This window comes from Lytechinus variegatus, chromosome 5 (assembly GCF_018143015.1).
Source record: "Lytechinus variegatus isolate NC3 chromosome 5, Lvar_3.0, whole genome shotgun sequence".
Taxonomy (NCBI): domain Eukaryota; kingdom Metazoa; phylum Echinodermata; class Echinoidea; order Temnopleuroida; family Toxopneustidae; genus Lytechinus; species Lytechinus variegatus.
In genome coordinates, this window is record NC_054744.1 from 27,211,021 (window position 1) to 27,238,254 (window position 27,234).

Here is a 27,234-nt window from a genome sequence, read left to right on the forward strand (position 1 = left end):
AAAATGTTCAAGATCAGGAAAAATGAACGAAGACAACAATAGTAAGAAAACAAAGAAATCTCTGCAACTCTTTAAGTTTGAGGGGCAATGAATTTCTAATTGTTCCATTGTCACCTTTGGTATCATTGGAAAGCATGATTATTCCCGTTTACAATGAGTCATTTACCTTACAACGAATCATTTACCTGGTTCTGCCCTACATATTCAGGTAAATTGCACATTCCTCAATGAAGTGGCACATCAATATAATGAGGGATAATGGAGCTTTCCATTGATACTAATTTCAAAGATCAGTTATGAAAAATATAGGTGTTCAGTAGTAGGGAAAGAGAGAACCAGAAGATGAAAAAAATGAAAGAAAAGACAGACAAGGGAGCCGTGATAGTACATGTTAATGTATTGACCCCCCCCTAAAAACCAACAATGATATTGAGAAATAAGAGAATGGCAACAGGGAGAGAGTATGAGATCAAGAGAGGGGGGGGGGGCTAATATAGCCTAAATTTAAATGGAGAGCACAAGAGAAACTACAGAGAAAAAGAAGATAGTGAAAACATACAAGATATGTGAGCGGAGAAAAATACAGAGTTGAAGAGTGATACCATAACATGTGAATCAAAGAGAACTTCACAGATGATTATTAAGGCTGCGTCACATCGCTCCATGCAAGCTTTGTGGGCGATTTGTTTGCTGCCCGCAGGTCGCACACGTCACCAGCATTGACAGTATCTCACATGCAGTTAGTTGCCCGTAGAAGCACACACAAGTCTAATTTGCACGCAGCAAAGTTTTGAATATGCTCAAAACTTTGTTGCGGGTGATTGCCTTTAACTAACCCTCAAGGCTTGCACAGAACGATGTGACAGAGCCGTTCAAAGATGCAATGCAAGAGAGGATGAAGTCGTCAAATAAAAAAAGATAATGGATATACAGAAGAGCAAATTTTTTTTTATACACTGAAAATGCAAACTATGTTCACACATATACAACATAATACAATTTTCTAGGCAAAAAGAGACATTTATTGTCATGATTATTACTTTTTGGTTTGTTACACTGCTCATATGTATGTACATGATAATGATGAATACCAGATGTCAACGCTAGCATGATACAGATGCTACCAAGCTGAAAGAATAGTGACTTTTTACAATATATACATTTAATACTGAACACGACTAGTCACAGAAGAACAAGTAAATACAAAAATCAGAGTCTGATTTACTAACGAGGACATGTACCAAATAAAATTTGAAATCAAAATACTCATTAAGAACTTGCATGATTTCCTGTGTCTTTAAAGCTAATTCTATTAATTACATTGTGAAGTAAAGAATATTTGATTCCCATGTGATACAGTAATCGAGTCATAATTTGTAAAAACAAGGTGGTTCACAGAACAAATAAAATATGCAATATGATCTTTCGACCCCTAGATGACCTCAGCATTCCCATGGACACACATGTGATATTACCCAATGATCACTTGTACCAAGTTTTAAACACTTTTGATTACTAGGTACTGTAGCTGCCAAACTTTTTTTTAGGCAAGACAAAAAAAGAAGTGACATAATAAGTCAAAATTAGCAAGGGGGGGGGGGAATAACCCAAGGTTTGGTTCAAAGTTAGCTAGTATCAAATCAAGACTCATTCATAGTGGGTGCCTATTAAAGCTACTTCAGAAAAATCTTTCCCTCTAAAATTATATTGTATAAAATAAGTTAAAAAGTCATGTTACATGGTCTGAATTACCCCTACCTAACAAGAATATACATTTGTGGAATTTAGTGGAAAAGGTTGCCTATTAGAGTGGCGCATTTCCATAAATACCCTTACTTGGGGACAATCAGAAAGCAAATCGAAAAAAGATATGCATTAACCAAAATTAAGGCAAAGAGTCATTGATGGTAAGAATTTATCTCACTTGATTTGCATACAACAAAATTGGCATCAAACGAAAACATACTATTGTGATTGAATTTCCAGCAGAAGACCAGTACAAAACTCTCGCAACCTACAACTACATGTAACAATGAATGATAAAAAACCTCTTACATAATATTGAAATCAAATTCCCTCATGTATAACATGAGATTACGGCAACATTTCAAATAAATGTATGACTACACATCTGGCAAATTTGGTCTTGGCAATAAATAAGCTGCTGAAAAAAAATTGTCATATCGTATGCCCGACTGTCACAAATACTTTAGTATGCATATCTGGGGTCCGTTTCACAAAATTGGTTGTAATAACAAATGTGATATAACGGTTAAAAGCTACTTAAATCGCACAACCTTATTGGCTGGTAGTAAATTTGTTATTGAAATTGTCCAGTTTATACACCAAGTCTTTATGAGAAAATGTACATGCCAAATCATCAGGAGTCATAACAACATTTGGGCCCGAATCCCGAATTCACAAAGTGGTTTTAAAACCATCGGTTGAACCCATGGTTCATGTAGATTTCCTGTATAAATTACGCTTATTTACTGCGCATAATGTCCAATGCTAATGTGCGCTTTTGTTACAGTGTGCCAAATTGATGCATGTTGCCATGGTTTAGTACAGCTGTATGCTATTTTATTAATGAGTCCTCTGTTTTGAATTAATGAGTCTACTCGTCAAATAGTGGACTAATGAATAAAATAGCGTACTTAAACATGGCAACATGCGTCAGTTTGGTGCACTGTGACAAAAGCGTGCATCAGCATTGGAATTTTTTTAACACGGCCCAGTATGCGCTAAATTAAAGGGGAAGAAAACTTTGTTGTAAAAATAGCAGAAAAAATAGTAAAAATATTGATGATTGATGTACAAAAGGTACAGTGAAAACCATTTTCAATTTTCTGAGAAAATGACATTTCATTGATTTTTTACCATTCGCTACGTAGGAATGCTGCTCGCATATGACGTCACAAATCAAATAATTTAAATTCTAATAACTTTTTAATTATTTGATGAATTTTTCTCAAACCTTCGGCAATATTTTTTATTATTTTTCTGCTATTTTTACAATAAACGGTCTGTCAGGGTGAACTTCCCCTTTAAGCGTAATTCATACAGGAAATCTGCATAAACCATGGACTCAACCATGGGTTTTCAAAAAATCTTCGTGAATTTTGGCCTTTAAGTTTCAATGGCTGCACTCAACACAAATGAATTTATTGGGTCCCTTGGAGTGTAGAGGGGCTGTCTCATTTGAATGTTTTAGCCAGCATATGCCAACGTACATTTGGCAAACTATATTACCAATTTTCCTATTAATTGATATCATTAATTAAATTTGTATTACAAGTATTGTCATTTGTTAACACAAAATTATTATCAGGATATTGATTACTTGATGATTTTATATCACTAATTAAATCATTGATATCAATGGCTTGCCATACATTCATCGGTGTATACCGGCTTAAACAGCTAGGTGTTACAGCTTCTTTAGCACAGGACAGAGCAGTGGCTGTGACTCAAGCCAGGGTGACATAAAGTGCACCACTAATGAGGCAACTGGTAGGTGCCTGAAGGCCACCGCACGACCCGGCTGGTCTGCGACTGAGTGAGGGGAAATGTAACGTCACAGCTCAGCTCTTGTCAGTTTGAGAGTCGCAGATCGGTCAGAGACAAATCGTAGGGATTTGACATGTCAAATAATTACAACTGCATTGCAAGCTCAATCCAACATCCAGCCATTCAGACAGAAGAGCTGCATTTAAATACCAACGTGTACATGATATACAACAGGCATATGCAGTACTAAGCTTCATTATCTCTGTTGCTATGGCAAAAAAGCAGAAAGCGCATGTGTGAGTCGCAGACTATAGCATAGTCGGATCGCAAGGTGTGTGGTGTCGAGGCTAATGGCTGCCTTGCGATTCATCTCTACTCACTCAGTCGCAGACCAGTCATAGACCTGTCGGGTCGTAGGGTGCTCGGTGGCCTTTAAAAATGCCATACATTATAATTTCTCTCCCTATGAAAGATAAATGGTCTGAAACATGGGGTGTCATGCTTTTCCAGTCATTTGTAGTTGTAAAAAGAAGTTAGAATATATAGTTACTTATTCTGAAGCAGTGCAAATCCACTATCTTTGATGTCTGGAAATTTATTACAATTTACTCATGACTCAAATTTGTTGAAGAAACTTCCTCCTATCATGGACAATACTGACACTAAAATAATGTCAATTGCCTTGATCAAGTACATGATTGAACATGAAATTCAACTACAGTAACAATCAAGTATTGTATTTGAACAGAATCCAAATAGATGACAAGCCAAGAATTTGTATGAAATAAAATGATCAAAATATATGTCAATGAACTTACTAGATCCAGATTTATGATGGTATGGTTACACCTATCAGAAATTGTAGGATCTCACATTTCTATCACTCAATCACATACTGACTTTGTCCAAAATAAGATCAAACATTTGCAGAATTACTTCTTATGACATCAAAGCATAGTACATTTATAAAACATAAACAGAGACTGCATTTCATAATAATAAAAACAAAAAATATATGTACAGCTTTCAAATACACATTAAAAAATCAAATGCAGGTATACATGAATTCATCAGATGTCATGCAAACATTACAATGTAGACACTAGTTTACAAATTAATTGAAATGGGGAATCATGATAACAACTGCTGTAAAGACTACATCTAAGTTCAAAGGTCACAGGCTCACAACGTTATACCTACCATGTTCCTTCATGATCCTCTACAGTCAATGCTATGCATTTTAAATGCCCACACTTTGTATTGCGATCCATAGATTACCACAAAAAAAATGAGCATGTACACATAGGGTATATGCTCATTATTTATCAAAATATCGGTACATTCACAGCCAACAATACACAAAATGGAGTTTTACAATTCATTTCATATTTCTTGTTAAAGTAGAGTCTGATTACCATTAAATGTCAAGTCCATCCCAGAAAAATGTTGATTTGAATCAATAGAGAAAAATCAAACAAGCATAACACTGAAAATTTCATCGAAATTGGATATCAAATAAGAAAAGTTATGAAATTCTTAAGTTTTTCTTGTTTTTCACAAAAGAGTTATATGCAAAACTGAGTGATATGCAAAAGAGAAAGTCGATGATTTCCTTAACTCACTATTTCTTTTGTGTTTTTATTGTTTGAATTATACAATATTTCAATTTTTACAGATTTGATAATGAGCAACTTGAGTAAAGCAAAAAAATGTTTAAACAATGGTAGTTCCACATGGTCAGGGAGGAATAAAACTTAATTTCACATGACAATGAGGGTAGAATTTAAACATTTCATATTTCATATAATGAAATACAAAAGAAAGTCAGTCAGTGATGTCATCAGTCCCCCCATTTGCATACTGACCAGGATGTGCATTAGCTGCTTTGTGAAATTCAGTGTAATTCTAAAATGTCATAACTTTCTTATTTTCCATCTGATTTTGATGAAATTATTAGCATTATGTTACTTGGATTTTTATCTTTTTACTAAATTTATCTTTTGTTGGGGTGGATTTGTCCTTTAAGGAGACTACTCTTAAAAACGACATCAATTCATTGAAGTTAAACATTATGAAAGGTGGCCCTTGAATTAGTAGGAGCCTTTTTATTCAACACACTTCTGTGAATCCAAGGAAAAATCAAAATTTGCTTGCTTGTGAAACTGTTGAATCCCACCTATATGTCTATTTTTAGCAAATGAATTTCATCCCTTTTTCATAGATCATTGATCAGTAGAAAAGATTGACCTATCCCCTGATTTTTTGTCATGTCACTCATCACTCAGACTCTTAGTCTTTCTCCTTGCTGTAGTTTTATTTGAACTGAAGTTAGCAATGAAAATGGTTGGTGGTTAATTTTCTTCTGTACCTGACTGACTGCTAAGAAAGCATGAATACTGTTTTTCTCTTTACATTTATGGAAACAACCTGGGAAGGGATGGCTTAATGTCTTCTCTGATTTACCAGGTGGGTGTTTCATAAAGTTACGAACAACTTTATGAACGACTGGTAATAAATAGCACACACCATGGCCCCTATCAATCATAACTATGGAAATCCATCAGTGTCATATTTTTTTCTACAGGAAATTTGCAAAATGTTCTTTGTAAACAAAGGAGAACACACCAAATTGTCAAATCAATGAATTCATGGATATACTTTCATATTTAGAAAATCTTTTGAACAAACATGCAATTTACATGTTGACTTTGTTGGCTTTCCATAGTTGCGATTGATCGTATCAATCACAACTCTTTGTAAGACAGGGCCCAGATTACCATTAGTGTAGATCAGTTCCTAAGAAAGGCTCACCATTTGTTTGAAAAGTCAGTCGTAAGTTACAAGCAGCTTTATGAAACACCTACCTGGTAATATGCTTCAGGGCAATGCCATAAAATGATCAACCCTTATGTAGTCCAACCCCCCGTTCACTCAAGTGTTACTTCACTTCATACTCTGACCAAGCCATGGTCATTTGACAGCATTACAGACTGTCAAAAGAACAAGAAATCAGAGACAGAAAATTTCATGAAGGTGGCAGGGGGTAGGATGTACATAATTTAAGGAATTGCCCTTCAGCAGCAAGGACATTAGTGCACACTTGGTTTTGCCGGACTGCGAGACCACCACTCCAACAATAATGCTATCAAGCTTCCTCCAGCCATGCACGCATGCTCATATATATTTACACTGGAATCTTTACATCAATTGCTAACTTCAGCTTTCTTAAAGGGGAATCCAACCCAAAGAAAAACTTGTTTTTATAAGAAAAAGAAAAATCAGACAAGTTGATAGGTGAAAGTTTTAACAATATTGGACAAATAACAAGATAGTTATGAATTTTTTAAAGTTGTAAATATTGGTAATCACTATACTCATGGAGACTTCAAATTGGCCGCTTATGTGATGTAATAGTGATGTAAGGCAAGGACTACTCTTCCATGTACTCCAATACATATTCTGGCTAAAATGTCATTTTCCCCAAAAGTTTTATTTCAAATTACATTTTTCTTTCATGAGGACATTAAACAACTACAACCTGGGTTATATTTAGATAACTGCCCCAGGGGAATGGGTACTTGTAGGAGAAAACCACAAATCCCTAATAATAAAGTAAAAGGCCTAGATGGGAAAGTTGTCCTTGCCCCTTGTCATAATTTACTTACCCAGTTGCCATTGAAATCTACATGGTATTAGTGATCTCAATTTTAAAGCAGTTATAACTTTCTTATTGCTTGTCCAATTTCTTTCAAACTTTCACCATTCTGTTTAATTCATTTTTCTCCTTCCCAACACAACATTCTATGGCCAAGGCTGGATTCCCCTTTAACTACTACATGAAACACCCACATCATCATCATCATCATAATCCAAGCGTTACATTGGCAATGAGAATAAAAATAGCACAGAAATACAGCTGACGTTGCTACAGAGCTTTCCGATGATATTCCGGAGGGGCGGCCTCGTAGTCGCTGGGTTTGAAGAGAGATGTGGAGTTCTTCTTGAGATAAGCCAGGAAATCATGGACGTGAGTCAGGAGGAGTTGCATACTCTTCTCATCAACAGGTGTAAAGGCAAGCATTCCACCAAGTTTCACTGATCACAACAAGAACAGAGGAGAATGCTATTACCACAGATAGTAATGAATTCAATCCCAAGCAATTTCAAATATTTCAAAATTTATTTTCCACTTCTAACAAAAAATATCATGAATAAAACAGATTTTAAATGTACTAAATTTTTAAGGGAATAGTATAAAAATTGCAAATCAGATATTGGAAATTAAGGGGAATACTCCATGCAAATATGTCTTCATAAGGTAACAAAAGACAATCAGCGGGCCTGAAAATCATGTAATGACAAATAAACTATGTGTGTGAAGTTCTAAATCGGGATATCATAGAAAAAATACCCATATTCATGTGCATACATGTCTAGGATTTGAAAAGACTGTCACAAACGCAAAAACACGATGCTAATCTTTTCATTCACAAAATGTATTTTATTAAAGCCATTGAATGATAGTAAGGTGTTGCCATTTGTTTCATTCATACAGTCATAGGCCCGTATTCTGAAGTCGGGTTTAAAGTTGTGGTTTAAGTATGGAAAGCCAAAAGTATCACATTTTTTATCAAGTTGTATGTTTCTTATGTTTACTGTACTCTTTCCTGATTCATTGATGGTGAAGACAATCATTTATTTATACTTTCTACACAATTATAAATGATTTGAGAGCCGAATGAGCTGGAGTATGATGTCTCTACTGTTAGTGATTTATGTAACAATTGGCTGTCCATACTTAAACCACAACTTTAAACCTGAGTTTAAGTTAAACCCGACTTCAGAATACGGGCCATACAACTTACCAAAGAGTCTGAGTAAATGAACAGCACCATATATCCTGGACATTGGTTCATCAGGGTGAGCTGCTAAGATCTAGGAAAGAGATTCGGATGCCGATGGGATTAAAGTATACTTCACATGGAAATTTCTTTGAAGAAAATAAAGTAGTATTCATGCCAAATGCATTCTATTGTTTTTTAAAACCTTATTCAACATTAAGTCTTCAAAATATACAGGTAACCTTATTCAACATTAAGTCTTCAAAATATACAGGTAACCTTATTCAACATTAAGTCTTCAAAATATACAGGTAACCTTATTCAACATTAAGTCTTCAAAATATACAGGTACCAGTGAGGAAGCACTGCGATGCATATCTTACAACAATGAGTTGTCAGGGTAAATTTTGGGCGATGGCCAATGGACATTTGGAGCATTCAGTCTATGCTGTTTGGTAGCCCCTCTCGCCAAAGGTAAATTACTCTTACAATGCATGACAGGTTAATTGTAATACTTCAAACAACTGTTCTAAATAGGAATTGAAAGTTCATAACATAACTCGATTGTCAAGAACAATATCTAGTTTACGGTGCAGTCTCGCCTGAATTGACAGTGTTTTAAAGGGGAAGTTCACCCTGAAGAAAACTTTGTTGTAAAAACAGCAGAAAAAATAGTAAAGAAATATTGGTGAAGGTTCGAGGAAAATCCGTTTAAGAGCAAGAAAGTTATTAGAGTTCAATGTTTTGGATTTGTTACGTCATAAACGAGCAGCTGCTCCATGTGTTATGTAATATAAAATGCATGAATTTCAAATTTTCTATGGTTCCTGATGCCTTAATTTTGTTTTCTATTCATGATCAGGTGTGAAATGATTTGTCTATTGATATACAAAAGGTACAGTGAAAAACATTTTCAATTTTCTGAGAAAATGACATTTCATTGATTTTTTACCATTCGCTATGTAGGAATGCTGCTCGCATATGACGTCACAAATCAAATAATTGAAATTCTAATAACTTTTTCATTATTTGATGAATTTTTCTCAAACCTTCGGCAATATTTTAAATTAATTTTTCTGCTATTTTTACAATAAACTTTTTGTCAGGGTGAACTTCCCCTTTAATACTCTTCCTGTATCAATTCAAAAGACAGAATGAAATACTCACATCTGCAAACTGAGGTCTTTCAAATTTGTAGAGTAATTGTGTCCCTAACATAACATTGAAGTATTCTTTCAGCCCTTGGCAAATTTCAGCAATAGTGCTCTCTCTGTCAAAAAATAAGAAATAAAGAAAGAAGTAATATCAACATGTTACGAGAAGGGAGAACATAATTTGAGTGTTCAGTAGTAGAGTTTCTTCATCATCATATACTATGTAATCTTCAGACCCCCCCTCCCTCACCTGGTGAACAATATTACTAGGGTTGGCATATGTAATATTTGTAATGTTCATATCATCTCTAAGTCATTTAAAACTGCATATAAAAAAGGCAGAAAATATGTATCACTCTACTATTTGTATGAAATTATATAATGTTCAAATTGACACAAGTGCTTAAATGTTAAAGTTCCCTTCAATTACAAAACATTTTCATGACACATCTATCATTGATAAAAAATATTACGATCTTGAATTTGAAAATTCAAAGTCAACCTACTACTGTTCATCCCCATCCCAAGGGCCCGAATTCACAAAGGTGGTTTTGAAAACCCACAGTTGAGTCCATGGTTTATGCAGATTTCCTGTATAATTTACGCTTTTTTTACCACGTATATTAAATAATGTCCAATGCAGAAGCGCGCTTTTGTCACACTGCACCAACTTGACGCCTGTTGCCGTGGTTATCCACGCTATTTTATTCATGAGTCCAATGTTTTGAATATGAGTCCACTCTTCGAACAGTGGACTCGTGAAAAAAAAGTGTATCTAAACATGGTAACAGGCGTCAATTTGGCCTCTGTGAAAAAAGCGTGCATCTGCTTTGGACATTTGTTAAACACGTGCTTGATACACGCTATAAAATTAAGCGTAATTTATACAGAAAATCTGCATAAACCATGGGTTCAACATAGAGTTTTAAAAACCACCTTTGTGAATTCGGACCATGATCTCTTAAATAGTAAAGTATATAAAGAAAGATCTTTAAAAGACTAGCATATAAATCGTATAAACCAACTTTGAAGAAAAAATGTGAGTTATAATACAAAACAGTGTGGTATTGACAATTCTTTAGAAGATATACTTACTTGGCTGGAGTCATGTCTTTCTTATTTCTCTTTTGTTTCATGTATTCCTCTAAAATCTGCTCCACTGTAGTCCTGGCAGGAAGATGCAGCAACTACACAGGGAAAACATAGATAAAAATAATATCAAACATGTCTTAAATTAAACATAGTGCTGCACTCAACCCAGGTGAGGTAAATGGGTACAGGCAGGAAGTAATTCCTCAAAAAGCTGTGAGCACCGGAATTGGTAGACTACCAGCAGCTTAGCTGGGGTAATATAGGAGCACCTAGCAAAGGTGGATACGTGCACTACACGAATCCTATATTATTATCACTATTATAAAGAAGTAAAACAGGATATTCTCTGAGCATTTACAAATTGGATTCTTTACTATGCCGGTCAAAATTGATGTACCCTACATATCTAAATATGAGACATTAGTACTACCTCAAAGGTGTAAACCTTCCTTCAGAACAGTCTTCAGACCTTCATTTTTGAGGAGCGCAATCGCGCCGGCGCTTCTACCGCACTCCTAAAAAACAATAAGGAGAGCAAAAAAAATCGCGCTCCTAAAAAAAATTGCTAAAATTACACATTTTATATCTTGAAATCCATGAAATGGCCATATGATTTCCATAATTCCTTGAAATTATTTTGATTTAGTTGAAAACTATCAGAAAAATGAAGAATATTCATCTCTTTCCCAACTCTGATTTCAATTTAAACTTTAAATATTGCAGTCCCATATGTAGATTTTTATGGCAACACCATGAAGGTCTACATGTGGGGCTACAATATTTACCAAGGTAAGTTCAAATCAGAGTCGGGAAAGAGGTGAATATTCTTCATTTCTCTAATAGTTTTCAACTAAATCAAAGTTATTTCAAAGAATCATGGAAAAAAGAAGGCCATTTCATGGATATAAATATGTAAAATGTGAAATTTTAGCAATTTCTTTGAGCAGGAGCCCGCGACATCTTGACCCAGGCCTAGTTTCACCACAGATTAATAGCTAACAAAGCTATTGCATATATACAATATTAAGAAAAATCTACAATTTATCATACAATTGATTTGAGCTCCTCACGGAGAGTGATTCTGAGGAGCTCAATGAGCTCCTCAAAAAAATAAGGAGAGTGATTTATTGAGCTCCACAAAATTATAAACATGAAGGACTGAGTCTTCCCGATCATGGCATCAGGTCATAATCATCCATTCCAACCATGAATAAACAGTAATCAAATTCCTTAATTAAAAAACACAAGCAGACCCATTGATCAGCGTCCCTCACCCTCCAAATATGTTAAGATAAGAATGAAAAATTTATTGTCTTTTGATGCCACCTACGGAGCCGTTAAAGTTCATTTGACTTGAGGACTTGGTGAGATACTGTATCTTGCCATGTCGACATAATAACCTTATTATGTCGACATGGCAAGATACACTATCTAGCAAAGTTGACTTATAAAACGTTATATGTCAACATGGCAAGATATTTTATCTTGCCAAGTCGACTTATAAAACATCATATATTGACATGGCGAGATATGAAGTGCCATAGGCCCGGCGAGAGTCCAAATATCTCGCCAAGTTGACATATATCTTTTTATAAGTCGACTTGGCGAGATAATGTATCTCGCCATGTCGACATAATAAGGTTATAGTGTCGACATGGCAAGATAAAGTATCTCGCCAAGTCGTCAAGTCGATGGCACTTTAAAGGCTCTGTAGCCACCAGAAGAAAACCATCTGCACACAATACAGTATTATTCACCTATGACTGACATGATAGATTTGTAAGATCATGGTATTTTTTAAAGAAAATAAAGTACATACCATTTTTTGTCTTGTTATGGCATCCCAGTCATCGACTAAGATGGGTTTCAGCTCCTCAGGAACTTTGACTTTGATGTCTACCTTGCTCACAAATGATTCCTCCTACAAAACAAATGCAAGACCATAAGACCTTTTCAGATCTAATACAGCAAACCATATCAACATATTACGGTACACATACATGCAAATAAACACTCTTTACATGTATATGCTTCAAGAAGACAGACAGAACTGACAGTATTCCCTTGTAATGTTCTGATTTTATGAAAATAAAAATCCATATTTGATTGTTCGAAACATAAGTCAGAAATAGAAATCATCCAAAAAATCACTGTCCAATTAACGGTGGGTTCGGCAGCCACTGAGCAACCCAAGATCTGCGTAGCTCTATCCCTTAACCCTTTGAACGCTGAATTAACTGCAAAATGAAGGAGTACATGAAATTTAAAATAAATGATCTTGTATTCTCATGATTCGAGCCCAACCATGTCAGTGGCACCATACTCCGCTGGTACCCGGCCTGACCCGGCTGAAGTTGTTTAGCTTCCTGTACTAACAATAATCTCGAATTTTGTCTCAAAATCACTTTAACAATAGCTTACGCATAGTCCGTATACCACTTGCCATGTATTAATGCATGAGCCTCCTTGGTAGGGTAGTATATTTTAGTAATTTTTTATGCTAAAACCTTATAAATGAAAGCCAATCATAGACAAAATTATAAAATGAAATTATTGACTGAACATCTCTAAAAGAACGTCATTTTTACAGGTCACCTAATATCTAAAATCTTTGCTTTTTGAATCTCATGACTCAAAGCCAGTATTCCAGCTTTTCAGGTATATGCACGTTCACGGTGAAGCCGGTATTCTGGGTTCAAAGGGTTAAATTGTTGAGCGCCAAACAGGGTATAGCAATTCCCATCTTTTAACGTCTTATGTTCTGATGCAGTCAAATTTTCAACAAATTTAATTTGTCCTATTTTGCTTTTAGTCTTTTTGAATAAGACACATGCCTCTTCTGCATTTTATTGCCTCATATATCTTAATTTGTACACAAAAAAGGATGCTAAAATGTTCTGAAGTAAAGTTGTAGAGTATGGTATTAGCTTTCTATTGATGTATATTTCATAAATATCTACTCATGTTTAGAAGATACATCTCTGATCAATGGAAACCTTCAAGTTTCAATTGGCAAAGTGTACAGGCTAGTCATTCCCAGATTCTTACAAAATATGAGAACTATTTATAACCCCCTTGCCAAAGAATGATAGTACAGGCCCAATACTCAAAGCCTAGGCTATTTTTTTTTCAATGGCAAGGCAGGAAGTGCAGCTTAGGGTGCTTGGCTTTTGAGATTGATAGCATTGTAGAAATCAATATAATCGGATTGTCGTGAGATTTGTGCCGATCAGCGTACTTGGCGAAGCAGCAAGTGTGCCAATCGGCGAACTTGGCGGACAAAGAGTTAAAGGCTCTGTAACATCGTTGCATGTAAGCCTTGCGTGTGACTTGCGGGTAACTATGCTGCTCTATCTTTAAAGACATGTATGTAACAGCACCATCCTTTTTGGTGGGCGACCTCATGATACATGTCCATACATCGCATGTCTTAGGTCAATAAATAATACAAAATGAACAGGAAAACAAACTGAAAGGAAAGATATCTAGAAATGGGGTTAACACTTTGTAGCAGCGTACCGTTTCAACTGTATTATCTGGGCGTGATCTCTTCTTCCTCAGAGAATCTGCTGGAGGAGCAGGGGCAGGGGTAGCAGCCACTGGAGTAGGCTCTTCTGGGGGTGGTTGGGGTGAGGCTGCTGCAGAAGAAGGGGTTGATGCTAAAAAAAAAGCACAGAGAAGGGGCACTTTATAGAAAACACAAGTGGATATAACCACAAACTAGAAGAGAATACTAGATTTTATAATTGCATTTTAAGTACAAAACATTCTATTTCGCATCTTAAGGAATTTGAATCATACCTTCGTTAAAAATTAAACTAAATAGTGCAAGGAATATCAAAATTCAGTCTTAGAGCATTAGAGAAAAAAGCTATCTATAACTACAGAATTGCCTTCTGCCTCAGTTCCAAGGAAATGGTAACATACAAGTACCATGTCAAAATAGTTAAGTATTGTATGATGGCAGAACACACATGGAAATAATATCTGTACAGGAGTACAGGCTATCTACATTAAAAATAATGAGGGAAATATTTGGATCATTTCCTAAAACCCAAGAAAACATGGTCAATGCATATTTCCAACATATGACATCCAAAAATTTTTTCAAGGTATGGCCTACACATGTACATATCACAAAGCATCCCGATCTGCATAAGGAAAAACACTGACTTTTAAGATCTGAAATATTGAAGTTGATTCAAGTATTCAGAAAATAGATCCACTGACCTGGTTCAGATGACGCCTTTGCTCCTCTCTTTGATGTAGTTTTTTCTGATGATGATGGTGTTGATGATTGAGCCTTTGATGACACTTCTTTATCAGGTTTCTTCTGACTACGAGCTCTCTTTTGCTTTCTGTGGTAAAACAAAGAACAGTCAAGTAGGTCAACTGGCTAAAATCATTTATGTTAGTTATAAATCTACCAAGATCAAATAAGGTTTTCAACAAAAAAAAAATAGACAATGGTAGTTTACATGTACATGAAACACAGTCATTTTTAGAAAATGGAGTCATGACTGTATGATAAATGGAGGAGGATTTCATGACTTTGAACAATTAGGTAATTTTCTAAATTCTTCATTCAATACATGGCAAACTCCATAAAAAAAACCCCCAAACAAACAAACCTTGTTATCCATTCAAAAATATTCCTCATCTAATAAAATCAAAAATCCATTTCTACTTTCTACTTGATCTAATTGCTATTTGGCAATTAAAAGAGAAATTGATCAGTTAAGATAATTCAGATATGAATTCAAGTAAAGTCAAACCTGTGTATAGTGGCAACCAAAAAAATAAAAAAAGCGGCCACTGTAAACAGGTGGCCACTATAGACAGGTTGGCAGCCATCTTGAATTTGCTTGCCATGTATTGTAGATATTGTGCAATATACTGGACATACAGTATGTGTCTCTATGAGTTAATTTCCAATCCACCAAATAATATGTAGATTGTATAATCATTATTTCAAAAGATTCTTGTCTAGATGCAGCTTCAAGTGTAAGGACTAGCGAGTTCAAGTACCATCACAGTCAAAAGCTTCAGTAAAGCGGATTTTAGTTGCCAATAAAGAGGGTGGTATATTGACAGAGGGACGCAAAATGAGTGGCCACTGGTCGAGTTTGGCAGGTGGCCACTATAGACATGGCCTACAACACACTTTAATTTCCTGTGGGGGAATTTTAAGTGGCCACTATAAGTAGGTGGCCACTATAAGCAAGTGGCCACTACAGACAGGTGGCCGCTAAGGCAGGTTTGACTGTACTTCTAGAAATGGCATAGGGTCACCAAATATAAGGTACTGAGTAGAGTGAATGAGAAAACTGGCCTAATAAGGACTTGATATCCTTAAACAGGGAACAAAATATCATTGTCAACTAAGTAATCTCTGAAGGAAAGTTGGACTGGTGAACCAGAAAGTGGGATAAGAAGTAAGGACAAACATGCTTCTACACAATACACACATCTAGTGAAAGATTGAGAAAATCTTTAGAAAGCTCTGGTTAATTGAGCCGATTCCAAGACATTTGCTCCGGCGACAATGTCTCCGAAGGAAAATCTGCATGTTAAGCCAAGCATAAACCTAATCTCAAAAACTAAATAAACCCTAATCCTTATCTTTGCATTATTCTGAACCAAAAACTATATTACAATCCTAACTCTAACCCAATATTCTCTAAGATATTTAGACCGGAGCAAATTTCACAGGAGCGAATCTGGTGTCACCATTGAGCCACCCTAGCTAGAATATGATAAGGAAATGACTTACGCTTTCTGAGCTGCAAATAGCTCCTTCTGCTTCTGCAGATTGGCCTCATTAAACTTGAGCGCTCTGCTCTCAGGAACCCATTCATCCCAACTGTAGAAAAACAAAGATTAATGCAAAATGATCTCAAGTGATTGTTCAACATGTATCGACTGTCCTTTCTTTCCTCTTCAAGTACCGAAAACAGAGATAAAATAAAGGTTATAATTTCATGTACATTTCAAAGATACTATACACCCACCTGATATTGGATATCAATAGACATACATGTACAGCCCTACACTGTAAGTGTAATGACACCGATCTACATGTACTATGTACAGGAACCAATCTTGAAGAGTGCCATCAATTCAATCTCAACTTGAGATTTATTTTCACTCTTTAAAATATTAGATCTCAAGTCTAGATTTATTCTAGTAATTCATAGGCTTTTATGGGGCTGGAACCTACTGTATCTACATGTACATGTATCTAGCCACACAATAAGAAGATAATAATTTCATTGTACTACATAGATATGTAGGTACATAGGTATGTAGGAGTGTTGTGGCCCAGTGGATTAGTCTTATGACTTTGAAACAGAGGGCCGTGGGTCCAAATCCCAGCCATGGCATCGTTTCCTTTAGCAAGAAAAGTATCCACATTGTGCTGCACTTATCCCAGGTAAGGTACCCGACAGGATTAATTCCTTGAATGCACTGAGCGCTGAAAGGCAACTTGATCTAAAGCTGGGGTAATCATAAAAATAATAACTGACAGTGCGCCTCGGAAATCAGAACAGATTATTTCTACATGTAGATAGATGGCGCCATATAAATGACTATTATCATTATGAGGTCAAGAAGCACATTATTTTATCTTGTGTAGTACATTGGTACATAAAAAGAAAAATACAATAAAAATAAGAGTAATTGGGGTGAGAAAATTGAGGGACCTAAACTTACTTTTTATTCCAACCATTGTAGTGGATGAAATATCTGATCATTTTATCCTTGACCTCCGATTTGACGCACTAGGGAAGGAAAGAGACACAACCAAAATCATTACGTGAGTAGGATAAAGTAATACCAGTATTTCAATTAGGTTGACAATGGATTGCAATATTAATAGTCAAATACATTTTGTTTTTAAAGATTGACTACTGATTTAAGACATTAAATGAAAATTGATATGGTGCAATAAACACATGTTCACTGTACAACATCTCTTTGTACACAGTTGAAAGTATACACTTTATCATCAATCATTGAAAAAAAGGCAATAATTTGGGAAGCATGGCCCAGCACAAGCCTATACATGTAGATACATAATGGATGAATACTGCACTTTAGTTTATGTATCCTTTTCCCTTACAAGCTTTATGTGTACGTTTTGGTTTTTTGTTAGCCATGCTGACTTTTGAAACATTGCAGGTTATGGGAACTACAACAAAAATAAGGGAAACAAACAGAGGCGGCAGATCGTCAGGCTCATACAATGAAAGTGGAGGGCCACCTGTTGTTTGGCAGACAAAAGGTGCCCCTCCACTTTCTTTGTCTGAGCCTGATGTTCCGCCGCCTCTGGAAACAAAACCAAAAGAATAAAATGTTGCTACTTTACCTTGGCTTCATATAGGAGAGGTCCATGGAAGCAGAGCACTCTTTCACCTGTTATAGGGGTACAACAAAGAGAGTTATTTCTTCATCACATAATTCTTAAAGATAAATTCCAGTTTTGGTAACGATCTCAAAATGACTTTTGACAGAATCTAATATAATGACCACCTAAGTGTCTGTTTGTATGAATAAAAAATATGTGCCAAAGGATTCTGGAAGAAATTGTGTAATTGCTGAGAAATATGCAAAATAAGCGCGGATTTGGTCACTTCTGTCGGGTCTTTATTCCATCAATAATAATACACTGTCCCACGTGTACCTATCTGTGTTGGTGATCTTCAGTGTGAACATTTTTTCAGCGTAGATTTCAAGATTTCACAAAGTTCAGTTTATGCAACTGTACCAGATCTAGATCCTTGATGATATTCTGACAATTACCGTAAGCCTTGTTTTACAGACTTTCTCATAAAATTAGTGTTTACTGCAACTACTGGAATTTCTCTTTAATTTTGGTTTCTAAAAACTGATTCAGCATGAAGTGTTCGTAATGTACACTCCTTTCCACTTTTATTCATTTTTGTCAAAAGATTTTCAACAGTTTTTTCCAACTTCAAATAGACTCCTGTTTTAGCATGAATGGCTGGAATAAAATTATTTTACTGGTAAATACTGCCACACATAAAAAAAAGGAAATATCAAATCTAGAGCCAAAGATTTTACAGTAAAGAAGCTTTTCTGCAATATTTTTCAAAACTTCATTCTACCAATGTTTGTTTAATATATTTGTCTGATTTTAAATTGCATGTTGAACATCAACTTTCATCTCAATCTTTATTGAAATCTTGATGTACTAACAATCTTCACAGCTGTGACTGGACAATAGCGCACAGTGCATTCAAAAGACAATGCATGCAAGAGCAGCTGAACTGCACTTCAACCCAGAACAATTCGCACTTGCACCACGCTCAAATCCAGTCTAATCAAGGCACCCCAAACATTTCAGTTGGCTTTATTTTCAAAGTTCAAAGCCAAGGCGAGAGTGGAAAGGAAGGCGAAGAGATCCAAGAAACCAGAAGGAAGGCGTTATCTTCCTTATGCCGAGAACCGATCTTCACCATGGAAAAGCCATCCAGGTTTCCAGAGAGCAAGATCCCACACCAAGCCACACGTTGTCATCCTATACCCTTTTGGTCGAACGACACCAGAGGACCGGGAGAAGCCCGGCATCTGTTTTTCCTGCAGAAAACCAGGCCACTGGAAGGTAGATTGTCTGTCCATTAGGGGCAGCTGTTCAGATCAGATAAGTGAATCTGAGTTTTTTTCTTCTGCATAGAACAATAGCATATGATAGTCCCCTCCCCCATTGGAAAAGAAGTGTTATTTGAAATTACATTGTAAACAAGAAAAGTACAGATTTTATACATTCCACAAGGGAAAATGAACTTGAATGTCAAGATAGTGAGTTGGGAGACTCGAGAGAGGAGAATGTTTCTCTTTTTGGAAAATTGAAAGAAAATACTAGTGCATCCGCAGGATTTGGCGCAAGTAAGGAGATTTTAGACATTATTTAGAACCGTTATAAATTGCCTTTACATACATTACCTGATGATTGAGAGCTCACTAATAACAGATCTCTACATGTACATAATCATTCAAATTTCATAGAGGAAGAAATTGGTAGGGAGAAGTTGCGTTTAAGAAGTGGAATATAAGTCATCAGTTGTTAATCTTATTATAAACAGTGTCTAAAAACAAGAGAAAACTTAGACTTTAGGAATATCAATCTGCATTTGTACAAGAACAAATTTATTAAAGTATGAAGATGCCTCGGTTGCTAGTGACGTTTTTGAACAAGGGGATAACATTGTCACATTTAATTTTAAATCAGCATACCATCATGTGGAGATTTTTGTAGAACAAATGAAATATCTAGGTTTTTGTTGGGAATTCCAAGGTCAGAAGAGATACTTTGTCTCAAATGTAATTCCCTTCTTTACAGGTGTATTGTTTTTTTCTTCCGCTTGGCGACAGCATGCAAACCGCGCGGTTTGCATGCTGTCGCCAAGCGGAAGACAGAGAAATAAAGATGGCGACGTAAACACGGCCGTAAGCCCTTCCCATCTTTTCATAATATTTGTCATTTTTTTAATGAATTCTTGTTTTAAAATGAAATCAATATCGTAGAAATGTCGGAAATGAAGTTGTACCCAATGTACATGTTTAGGGCTAGATCTTTTAGAGGGAAAGTAGAAATCTTGGGGGCGAAAGTTTCAGGTTTTGTACCCATACGTGGGTGAATATAGCTTGGTGTCCCAGGCGTCAATGGGGAGTAACTTAGCCTGGAGGCGTCTGGGGAGTAAATTCATCTACCTAAGTAGGTTGGGGCGAGGGTTGAACCTAGACCTAAATCACCAATTTTATTTTTCGCCCAAAGTTATGTACATGGGCAAGTTTTATGTTTACCCCCATTTTTTATGCATTTTTCTTAATTTTCATTAAATGAATAGTAGTAAAATTGAAAAAAGTTAAGAGCAAGAGCGCTCACTTACCCCATCTGTTTACGTCGCCATTTTTATTTCTTTTGTTATCGATACCTAGATACACACGCTTGCAGAGCTGCAACTTAGATTTTAAAAATACTTGCATTTGCTGATTAATATCACGAATCATAAAATATTTGTTTCTGTTGATAAATATAAAGTAATTTATATGATATTTATTGATTAAAACAAATATTTTGTGATTCCTGATATATATCGGTAGATGCAAGTATTTTTTAAATCCAAGTTGGCTGCTCTATACTGTAGATTTGCGTGTAAAATAGTGTAGGTGCCTAGTCTTTCCCTTGTCGTGTCTTTGATATGAATATAAATTGCGCGCCCTCTTTAGGCGAAAATTGATATCCACGCTGATCAGTTTTCATCTTCGTAAAATCTTCACTAAAGATCACGAAAATATACATGTTTTTTAAAAGAAACTTCAAGGAGAAGTCACGAAAGGATCTAAATGATACGGTAAGTGTCATAGCTGAATGTGAAATATAAAATTATAGGTAATATTTTATGTGGGCGAAAGCCCTGAATCTTTAAGAAGTGTAGGGTGTGTCGCGTGCATACGACTGATATTCCTTCGCACACGAGATGCTTTGAACCCATGGGTGCCCATGTACATAACTTTGGGCGCTATCTTGCTTCCTATTGTTCTTCGCCAACGTTACGCGAGAGACTTGCCCGATGTTAACGCAGCCATCTTGCTTCCTATTGTTCTTCGCCAACGTAACCTGATGCATGCGTCTGTAACGTTGGCGAAGAACAATAGGAAGCAAGATGGCGGCGTAAACGTCGGGCAAGTCTCTTCTGTCTTTTCACAATATTTTTCTCATTTTTATTGATGAATTCTCGTTCAAAAAATAACGAGAGTGTAGAAATGTCGGACATGAAGTTTTATCCAAGGGACATGATTTAGGGCTAGATCTTTTAGAAGGAAAGAAGAAATCTCGGGGGTGAAAGTTTCAGGTTTTGGCTTATGTCGTGTGGGTCATTGTCCAGGAAGACCTGGCAGTAGAGGCGCACGGCCAATATTGGAGACTGTCTCCAATGTGGGAGATTATCTCCAATATCAGAGACTTTTGTAAAGAATTTGGGTATCCAATTTCAGAGACTGTCTCCAGTTTTGGAGTCCAATTTTCTTTGTTTACATTTGCTGCAAAAGGATTACCTTGGCGGCAAATAATAAAGTGATAAGCAGATTACTCATGAAAAATTACCCCTTTTCACCGTCTACTTTGAAAATTCACCGTCTACTTTTGTTTTGATAAGGATTTTTGTTGTTAATCACACACAAAACAAATGGGCTTCTGACCTCAGTGAGACAAAATTTTGGGTGGAAAAAATCATGCTTCTATTAGTGTTGTTTTTGTCCTTTTGCAAAGCAAGTCTCTAATGTGGGAAATTGTCTCCCCTATTGGAGAGAGTCTCCCATATTGGCCGTGCGCCTCTACTGCCTGGCTTTGTATGAGAGTAAGCTTACGTTAGTAAATGATTTTTACTCTCTAGAAGCCTCCTGGCTACCCGTACGCGGGTGAATATAGCTTGGCGTCCCAGGCGTCAATGGGGAGTAAGCCTACGTAGAGTAGATGACTTTTACTCCCAAGACGCCTCCTGGACCCACCCATGGTTTCAAATCATCTCGCGTGTGAAGGATTCATATGCACCTGGTACACGCGAATCTTTCACACCTTTTTAGCTCAAATAACTATGATTTTACATCATAGCTAAGAATTCTGATTGTGCTATTAATAAAATAAAAGCATTTTTTGTGATCTTCACGTAGATGCCTCTGGATCAGCGTGGATATCAGTTTTTGCTTAAAGAGGGCGCGCGATACTATTCACAAGCCGGTTTGTTTACGGTTCTGCAGCTTGCACTGCTAGCTGCATTCTAGGCGATCAGCATTATTTTCTTGCTCGTTCAATCCACTTTCTTCATCATCTTGTCAAAAGATGGCGTACTTTACCTATAAGTATATACATGAGATGCAACCTGTTGATTTTTGGTACAATTTTATTATGCGCCGACGACTTGAATAGAGAATGTTCGATACGAAAAATTGAATTCCGATTGTTGTTTGCGTAATTTCCACCGCAGTATTAAGGATAACTAAGGACGGATTGAACGGTTGATATTTGGAGGTAAGCAATAAAAACACTTTTATAAATAATTCCTTTCTAAAATGAACTCAAAATACGAATGTACAATTACAAGATTAAGATAGTGGAGAAATATTGAGGTTTGGCGTGTTTTATTCACTCACATTCGTGTGATGAATGAAAACGTCGAAGTCCACTATGAAATCACATGCGTTGTGCGAAGTTAGTATTACTAACCTCGCATGTTGTGCGAGTGTCCTGGACCTGGCTATGTCCGCGTATGGCAGTGTATCCTATTGCCGGACACCTTTATTTTAGTGCTTTCAAAATGACAACTAGAGGAAATACAATCAAGAAAAATTTTCACTTGCTATTGCAAATACTCTGAAAATTATGAATATGATGAAATCATTTTATATTTTCCAACCCTTTTTTCTTGCACCGCACTTGCCGCATACCCCTCCGTGAAAAACAATTATTTTTGTGCGTGAAAAATTACATCATAATTCCGGACGTGCGCCGGATGGGTAAAAATATTCTTGATTATAATGATGCAAGAAGGATTTGGTGTGATTTTTTTCATGATATATCATATCATGTGTAAATTCTAAGTTTTTGGTTGCTTTCTTATATCGATTCTGAGCAGATCTTTGAACTAAATTTGTGTTTGCAAACTAATTTCTTTTTTTATTGCGCGTTCGATATGGCACTTATTAATTCTCGTTCACATCGTGACCCTTCTATCGGTGTGCTGTCGACGGCTCTCTATCACGGTAAACTTCTTGCATGCGCGGCCGGAGTACCGCGGGTATCCATAACCTTGTTCATTGAATGAGTGCGGGTATCTTGAGAATTACCTAGCCGTCGCGATCACAGTGATCGATGAAGCGGGCTCGGCGGACGAGATTCAAATTCTGCAAATCAGGCCCGTATTTCCATCAGAAAATAGATCAATTGTTAATGCAAAACCATGTTATATGATATTTTAAGCATTTTCTGTCATTTTAGAGGAAAATACTAAAATAAAAGTTGGATTTTTTCGCCTTGTTTTTGCAATCTTGTTCTTTGAATTGATCTGTGAAATTAAACTGGGGAAGTCTTCCGGTACGAAATTGATTTCGTATGCAGTAATATGCGCGACCGGAAATATGATAGTGTCCGGTAATAGTGACTTAGACCAAAAGCTTCGGTCTCTGTTATGTTGGTTGTTCAGCTGAACTCCGTTGGCTTCACTCACCAAATACAGAGACCGAAGTTCTAGCGCGATCTGTACAGGGCCAGGGGACTCAATGGCCATATGTTTATGTACTTAAGATCGGACAAAACGGGGAAGTGAATTTGCGTGACAGCCGAGGTAAGTCACTGTTTTTGTTCCTTTTAACTTGATTTTTCTCCGTTTTTTGGCAATTAATGCCAAGAGGGAATATTAATTTGCATTTTGGTCACAATAATTGTCAATTTTTTTATTCATTAGGCCTAAACTTAAAGACAAAAATTGAAGAGCCCCGACGGGGGGATTTTGCATTGCAAGTCCCCTACTGGTGGGAGCACGATAGCGAGCCGTCTGTGTACGAGGAGAAATAAAAAAAATGTTAAAAAACTCCTCGAAACAGACGGCTGCCAGCTCAGCAGCTGTCTATATGTGACTATACTACAAAGCGTGACGACGGCTACTATGACTCGAGTACGAGTGCCTAGGCCTACGAGAGAATGCACATGTGGGACCGCACTCCAACAAAAGCTTGCATTTCACGTGCGATCTTTCAACAATTCTTGAAATATCGGAGTAAGAAAGAGATTATTCCAAGTGTTACAAAATACAAATTAACGTATCTCTCCGCATAATACGTGCAGAATAAAAATAAAAATGAAATATTCATGTAAAACATAGAATTTACCTTCCGAAAACTTTGTCTTGACAGGTGCCATGATCGGTCTTTGACATTAATTGACCTTTTACCTTTTTTGACAGTGATGCGCTGCGCAAGCTATATTTTAGCTTTTTTTCTTAGGGGGGGGGGGGTCCGTTTTATGTAATCATATACCATACTCCATAGTGATAACTAGTAATATATATCTCTATCACATACTTATCGATTATCATGTGGCTCAGTCCGGTTCGAAGCCCGTTCCGACCCTCATTTTTACAATAAGCCCGCCGGCCGGCTCCAATTAAAGGCCCCCTTTTTTGTCTCGCCATGCATTCTCGATGCTTAATTTAATTTCATTTAATCTTCCTGTAAGAATATGTGTATTTTGACACCAAGAACATCAACCTCCGCCGTTTTATCAGATGCCATTATATATAATGTGTAAAAAGGTCATTGACTTTTAACATTAAATTTTATGGGTTCTAGGTACTTAATTTTATTTCATTTGATCTTCTTGTAAGAATCTGTGCATTTTGACACCAAAATCACCAAATTGCGCCATTTCATCTCAGAGATACCGTTACAGTACGTAGTATAGTCATGTATAATGTGGATCGAGCGTTGTGGCCCAGTTGATTAATCGACTTCGGACTTTAAAACAGAGGGTCGTGGGTTCGAATCCCAGGCATGGCGTAATTTCCTTCAGCAAGAAACTGATCCACAGTGTGCTGCACTCAACCCAGGTGAGGTAAATGGGTATACCAATTCCTTAAAAAAGCTGTGTGCGCTATGAACGCCTAGCTTATAGCCGGGTGATATTATATAGGAGCGCCTTGAGCACCTAACAATATTAAGGTGGATATGTGCGCATTATAAATACCCTATATTATTATATAATGCAAAAAGGTCATTGACCTTTGAAAAGCTTTGACCTTAAATTTTATCGGTGAATTTGCATTTTAGGTACTGGAATTTATACTATTTGATGTTCTTGTAAGAATCTGATTTTTTACACTATGATCACAAATTAACCTGCACCTTATCGTCTCAGAGATACCATCATGTACGCCTTTCCATCTCTGAAATACCATTATACAGTACAAATGGAAAGGTCATTGGCCTTTGACCTTGAAAAAAAAAACCCACTTTCCTCAACCCGTATTCCTCCTAACACCCATACTTACTTAAATCATTATTCCAGATTGGCTATTTTGGAGTCTAATTTAGGGATACTAACTAATCAATCAAATTTCCATTCCCATTTTAGAGATATCGTGCCCGATGTTTGTTTCGTTACCCAGTGAGCAGGCGTATAATAATAATGTCCTAGCCTCTTTTCATACACAATTGAAAAGAAACTAATTAATTAATAATCTACGAAGAACTTGAAGGAAGAAGAGACTTCTTTCTTCATTTGTCTAATCAAAAGCGCATACTTCCAATGTCAGATAATCCTGTTATTGAATCTCGGGGGGGGGGGGGGCTGATGAAATATGAATATCTGATAATTAATCGAGTGGGTGGCTTTGTTCACTCGTCAAAACCAAAGCCATCCGGTCCATAAACATTTGTAAAATTGTAGCCACCATCATGATTATGTAACGCCAGGGGAAGATGACATATTCCTTTGACAACAACGTTTAATTTTTGTCAGAAGCAAGGTTCCCTTCCATCACCTTTCAAATAAGTTCTTAAAAAATCCTTTCATCCGGCTTCGTGATGATGACTTATGAATAAGCTTTTATTCTTGATGTCACGTCTTTAGAAATTAAATCTATTTTTCCATTTATGTATATAAATCATTTATGTGTATATGTCATCGAACCCGGCAAAATATCTTTATTCAATCTCGAGGTTAAAAAGAGATGTATTCTGATATCTCTCTAGGGTATTTTACCCGCTTATTTCTCAGCTTTTTATTAATTGATTATTCACCTTGTGACAAATATCGCTCTTAACGGACAGTTCCATCTTATTTTGACGAACCTTACGACTTCCATCTTATTTTGACGAAACTTACGAAAGAACACTGAAGTTTTTTTGTTGTTTCTTTTTCATATCAGAAACAGGAAATCGCTTGTATTCTTTTGGTCAATTCTCCTCATGTGAGGTCAAATTGGCCTATAAGGATGCGGGTTTTGGTCTTAATGAAAAGAGGAATAGTCTATCATTCTCACTTAGTTCACAACCAAAGCTTGTTATAGGCAATCTTGTTTTCATAAAAAATATCAAGGGATGTCAAACCCCCCAACATTTAATTAAATTCATTTAAAACCTGTCTGAAGTTTTGGGAAAGGTTCAATATTGGCTTGTCATTTTGACATTTTAATATAACATAACAATGATGATGAATCATGTATCATGATTATGCTTAAAAAGTATATACACAATATAATATATATGTATATATATTTGAGTTTCCATGTTAGAATTTCTAATATATATAAATATAAATATAAATAAATATATATATATATATATATATATATATATATATATATATATATATATATATATATATATATATATATATATATATATAATCATAAATGGTAAAGTAAATGCCGTAGAAATAAAATCATAGATGTTAAAAGGAGCATAGCTCTCAAAAATGAAAGGTAAAGTCAAACTCTTCGTCAGTGCCCATGATGTGACAAAAAAAGAGAATTCAAATCCGTTTCTGAAACAGTCGTGAAAAAAACGTCTGTTCATGGCATACGGATTGTGAAAATCACTTTTCAAAGAAATCAATG

General features: G+C 36.1%; 1 protein-coding gene across 1 annotated transcript; it reads right to left on the minus strand.

The window, feature by feature from the left end:
- Nucleotides 1-7,341: 7,341 nt before the first annotated feature.
- Nucleotides 7,342-24,587, minus strand: LOC121415853 (mortality factor 4-like protein 1). Its single transcript, XM_041609225.1, has 11 exons — nucleotides 24,509-24,587; nucleotides 17,967-18,013; nucleotides 17,312-17,379; nucleotides 16,371-16,460; nucleotides 14,828-14,955; nucleotides 14,117-14,256; nucleotides 12,417-12,518; nucleotides 10,601-10,692; nucleotides 9,519-9,621; nucleotides 8,376-8,445; nucleotides 7,342-7,605 (listed from the first exon to the last, which is right to left on the minus strand). The coding sequence occupies exons 1-11, from the start codon at nucleotides 24,537-24,539 to the stop codon at nucleotides 7,436-7,438; spliced, it is 1,041 nt and encodes a 346-aa protein (XP_041465159.1). The 5' UTR covers nucleotides 24,540-24,587; the 3' UTR covers nucleotides 7,342-7,435.
- Nucleotides 24,588-27,234: the final 2,647 nt, after the last annotated feature.

Excerpts from the sequence above, each read along its gene's own strand:
- LOC121415853 (XM_041609225.1), bottom strand. The coding sequence starts at position 24,539 with ATGGCACCTGTCAAGACAAAGTTTTCGGAAG. Across the intron at positions 14,956-16,370 it reads CTATTTGCAGCTCAGAAAGC|AAAGCAAAAGAGAGCTCGTA; the intron begins GTAAGTCATTTC and ends GTTTTACCACAG. Across the intron at positions 10,693-12,416 it reads CCATAACAAGACAAAAAATG|TTGCTGCATCTTCCTGCCAG; the intron begins GTATGTACTTTA and ends TTCCCTGTGTAG.